Raw genomic sequence first — 4,841 nt, forward strand, 5'->3', positions numbered from 1 at the left:
ACAGGTGAGACGAGGGTTGAAAAAACAAAAAAGCCAACACTAACACGGCTAAAACAGAGCTAAAAGCCTGAAGTTGAATTTAAACCAAAATGCCAACAGTGACACGACTAAAACAGGGCTAGAAACGTAAAACATGATGTGGGAGATAAAAAACAAAAAGCACAAACACGGTGCCGAACAGGACGGGCGTATAATTTGGCCGGTTCATGGGACAGGGCAAACATCATGGAGGAACGTTTTTTCTTTGGTTGAGAGTGCAATTGACGGGGTGCTTACGCAGTCCTTCCCTTTCTTGTGGATGGTTACAGCTTCGATGATTTCCCTGGCCAGCCTATCTTTTTTTCTTCCAAGGATTGAGATGTTGTCGAGGTTGGCCGTGCATGGGTGCTTAGGCTGGCGGCAATGAAGAGCCAGGAAACCTGATGTGGCAGTTGCTCTTAATGAATTTGCGTGTTCTCTAGCTCTTTCATTGATGCACCTGCCTGTCTGTCCAATATAACATTTACCGCATGCGACAGGGAAATGATAAATTACACCTTCGTCGCAATCTGCGTATCTTGTCTGGTGGTTTACTGCGCACCTCATCCTTCGCTCTTCGTTGTTAACTTGGCGGCACATCTTGTATGCTTTGTTGGGTGCAGAGCAAACCACCTTGACAGCTTGTTTTGCGGCGATCTTTTTGAGGTTGTGAGTAAAGCCGTGGACGTAGGGTACAACAACGATGTTCTTGCTGGTGCACGTTTCTTCCCCCATGGTTGCAGATTCCTTGCGAGGCAAGCGGTGAAGCAGCGCCTCGCTTACCGTGATCAGCATTTCTTGGGGGTACCCAGCTGCCCTTAATCTAGTGATCTGCTTCGAAAAGCTGGGGCCCATTTGGTGCGGGCATGATTTTTCAAGCGCTGACCTCAGTGCCCCTTTCGCAATTGCCCTCTTGACGGTCTGTTTTACGTTTCTAGCCCTGTTTTAGTCGTGTCACTGTTGGCATTTTGGTTTAAATTCAACTTCAGGCTTTTAGCTCTGTTTTAGCCGTGTTAGTGTTGGCTTTTTTGTTTTTCAACCCTCGTCTCACCTGTAGGCGAAGGAGCTTTCATGATTTCGCAGCCTCATGTCCATCCTCATGTTAAACTTCTAGCTTTGTTTTGGCGTGAATTCTTGCGGGTTTTTCATTCACATATTCTTTCAGTTGTTTCGTGTTTTGTTTTTATGACGCGGCTTTTGCTCTTTCACTGTCTTTGTTGTGGCCTATATCTTATCCTGTGACTACTCTGAGAACTGATTCTCGATCATGCTTTGGTTCTCATCACGTGCGCACAGTTTTGCAACGCGGCCTAAGATTGTGGGGGGCTCAGTGATTTCGCTTTCCCGGTAACGGCTGTTTCGTCTTTAGTTCTAAGGATTGTTGTTACATTTGCTTTTGGTCCGGCCTTCTTTCGCCATGCCCTTTGCCTTCTCTCCATCCTTCTCTCCACCTTTACCACTGTATATATTTCCGCGTGTTCCGCGCCTTTTCATTAAAGTTGTTAGTCAGCAGTGTGTTCCGTGTTCCATGTGTCTCTCTTCGTTTGTGTCCCAAAGTTCATGCTGGCCCAAATCATGGATTCATACCAACTGGCCCAGAAAAAATGCCATTTTGCAGTATCTTTCTTGTTCGCTGGGCGCCCCTCTTTTCTTTTCTCTTCTTAAAGCCCCACCTTCTACTTTGACGCTCTTGATTGCGGACATCACCTGCAGGGCAAGACTGCTATCGCGCAGCATAAAGAAGAAGCTGTGGACACAGGACGTCAGGCAGCTGTTCGGTCTCATCAACCCGTCTCTTGGCCATGGCAAAAGGGTCACGAAGATAGCAAGATCGGAAATGTGGCGGCAAGTACGCTTGCTGAATGATTTTCTGCGTGTCAAGTCCACATCCTTCAGCGCCTTTCAACACCTTTTAGCACTAGCCAAGCACTCAACGGAGCTTCTATGGACTAGAAGGTACATCCCTGTCCTAAAGCAGGGTAGACCGAAGAACACACCTCCCAACCAAGGCAAGATCCCCGTAGTAACCCTCGGGGAAGTTCAACTCACTTCCAAGTCAAGACAGGTATTGGAAAATGGCCCAAAATACGCAGTTCAGCCTCGGCTGGACAGAGTCGACAAGGTAGCAATTGTTCGGCGCATTGCGGGAAAAGCTCCGGCGGAAGATGCGCCACGGATCATCAGCGAAAGCCTGGACAGCATTTCCCGGGAAAAGGCCAACGTCATGCCTCAGGTGGGATTCCGTTCCACGGTACTAGAACTTCGCCGTAAGAACCTCAAGCTTTGTATCTCTGACAAAGAGGGAGGTTTCGTCGTTTCTGACCTCCGGACATACCAAGTGAAGACCAACGAAGCCATGGAAAAAAACTTTCGACCTGTCAACCTCAAGAAGGTCAAAGAAGCAAAAAGGAAAGCCCTCTCCATTCTAGACAGGGAAGGCCTCAGCAGTTTATGCGCGAAAATCAAAGGAACAAAGAATTCAGAGCTTGCGGTTTTTTTCACTGCAAAAACGCACAAGGACTGCGTTCCTTTTCGTGCCATAATTTCTGAGAGGGCCACATGGCAGATCAATCTATCTGATTTTCTGGCAAAGCAGCTGAAACGTCTGCGGCTCGATGATCCTTACAGGATCCCAAACTCGCTCGCCTTGACCGCCTCTCTTAAAGAAAAAAGCAGTCAGATATCGTACAGCTTTTCCATCGACATCCAAGAAATGTACTATGCCATTCCTCATCGGGAACTCATGTCGGTATTGCGATCCACCATCGAAGAAGACGGTGCTGTTTCCTTTCAAAATTCAGCCGGAATTTCAACGGACACCTTCCTTGAACTGTTGACGGTGTACCTTGATTCGACAGTTGTAGCCCACAATCAAAAACACTACGTACAGAAGAGCGGTATCTGCATTGGATCGAAAGTGGCACCATACCTTTCCGAACTCTACCTTGCATCTTGTGATAGGAAAATCGACAGCATCGTACGCGGCTATCCGGGGACCACAATCTTTCGGTACGTGGACGACTTTCTAATCTCTTGCTCAATAAGTGCTCATGAAGCCGCCGAGTGCAACTTTGTAGGACGAATGCTAACGTTATTTCAAGAAAGCATGCCCGAATTCACTTTCACCCATGAACTCCCCGAGGGGAACCAAATTAGGTTTTTGGATCTCCGGCTTCTGCTCGAAGAAGTACATGCGTGCTGGCGCTATGAACCTCGCAGCAACAAAGGTTTCCTCGCAGCAACAAAGGTTTCCTTCCCCATGAGTCAGCTCATTCTAAGACCGTCAAGAGGGCAATTGCGAAAGGGGCACTGAGGTCAGCGCTTGAAAAATCATGCCCGCACCAAATGGGCCCCAGCTTTTCGAAGCAGATCACTAGATTAAGGGCAGCTGGTTACCCCCAAGAAATGCTGATCACGGTAAGCGAGGCGCTGCTTCACCGCTTGCCTCGCAAGGAATCTGCAACCATGGGGGAAGAAACGTGCACCAGCAAGAACATCGTTGTTGTACCCTACGTCCACGGCTTTACTCACAACCTCAAAAAGATCGCCGCAAAACAAGCTGTCAAGGTGGTTTGCTCTGCACCCAACAAAGCATACAAGATGTGCCGCCAAGTTAACAACGAAGAGCGAAGGATGAGGTGCGCAGTAAACCACCAGACAAGATACGCAGATTGCGACGAAGGTGTAATTTATCATTTCCCTGTCGCATGCGGTAAATGTTATATTGGACAGACAGGCAGGTGCATCAATGAAAGAGCTAGAGAACACGCAAATTCATTAAGAGCAACTGCCACATCAGGTTTCCTGGCTCTTCATTGCCGCCAGCCTAAGCACCCATGCACGGCCAACCTCGACAACATCTCAATCCTTGGAAGAAAAAAAGATAGGCTGGCCAGGGAAATCATCGAAGCTGTAACCATCCACAAGAAAGGGAAGGACTGCGTAAGCACCCCGTCAATTGCACTCTCAACCAAAGAAAAAACGTTCCTCCATGATGTTTGCCCTGTCCCATGAACCGGCCAAATTATACGCCCGTCCTGTTCGGCACCGTGTTTGTGCTTTTTGTTTTTTATCTCCCACATCATGTTTTACGTTTCTAGCCCTGTTTTAGTCGTGTCACTGTTGGCATTTTGGTTTAAATTCAACTTCAGGCTTTTAGCTCTGTTTTAGCCGTGTTAGTGTTGGCTTTTTTGTTTTTTCAACCCTCGTCTCACCTGTAGGCGAAGGAGCTTTCATGATTTCGCAGCCTCATGTCCATCCTCATGTTAAACTTCTAGCTTTGTTTTGGCGTGAATTCTTGCGGGTTTTTCATTCATATATTCTTTCAGTTGTTTCGTGTTTTGTTTTTATGACGCGGCTTTTGCTCTTTCACTGTCTTTGTTGTGGCCTAGATCTTATCCTGTGACTACTCTGAGAACTGATTCTCGATCATGCTTTGGTTCCCATCACGTGCGCACAGTTTTGCAACGCGGCCTAAGATTGTGGGGGGCTCAGTGATTTCGCTTTCCCGGTAACGGCTGTTTCGTCTTTTGTTCTAAGGATTTGTTACATTTGCTTTTGGTGCAACCTTCTTTCGCCATGCCCTTTGCCTTCTCTCCATCCTTCTCTCCACCTTTACCACTGTATATATTTCCGCGTGTTCCGCGCCTTTTCATTAAAGTTGTTAGTCAGCAGTGTGTTCCGTGTTCCATGTGTCTCTCTTCGTTTGTGTCCCAAAGTTCATGCTGGCCCAAATCACAGAATCTCAGCAAATTACCATGAATGAAGGGGAAGCCTTCGTAACGATAACACTCATGGGAAGTGATCTGTTACGTTTACAGTAA

General features: G+C 47.4%; 1 protein-coding gene across 1 annotated transcript; it reads left to right on the top strand.

Annotated features, from left to right (window-relative positions):
• The first annotated feature begins 2,233 nt into the window (after positions 1-2,233).
• LOC144133723 (uncharacterized) lies at positions 2,234-4,228 on the top strand. The gene is made up of 2 exons (XM_077666857.1): positions 2,234-3,154; positions 3,472-4,228. Exons 1-2 carry the CDS (start codon positions 2,243-2,245, stop codon positions 4,030-4,032), a joined length of 1,473 nt encoding a protein of 490 aa, XP_077522983.1. The 5' UTR covers positions 2,234-2,242; the 3' UTR covers positions 4,033-4,228.
• Positions 4,229-4,841: the final 613 nt, after the last annotated feature.

The sequence above is a fragment of the Amblyomma americanum genome, chromosome 5, assembly GCF_052857255.1.
Source record: "Amblyomma americanum isolate KBUSLIRL-KWMA chromosome 5, ASM5285725v1, whole genome shotgun sequence".
Lineage (NCBI taxonomy): Eukaryota > Metazoa > Arthropoda > Arachnida > Ixodida > Ixodidae > Amblyomma > Amblyomma americanum.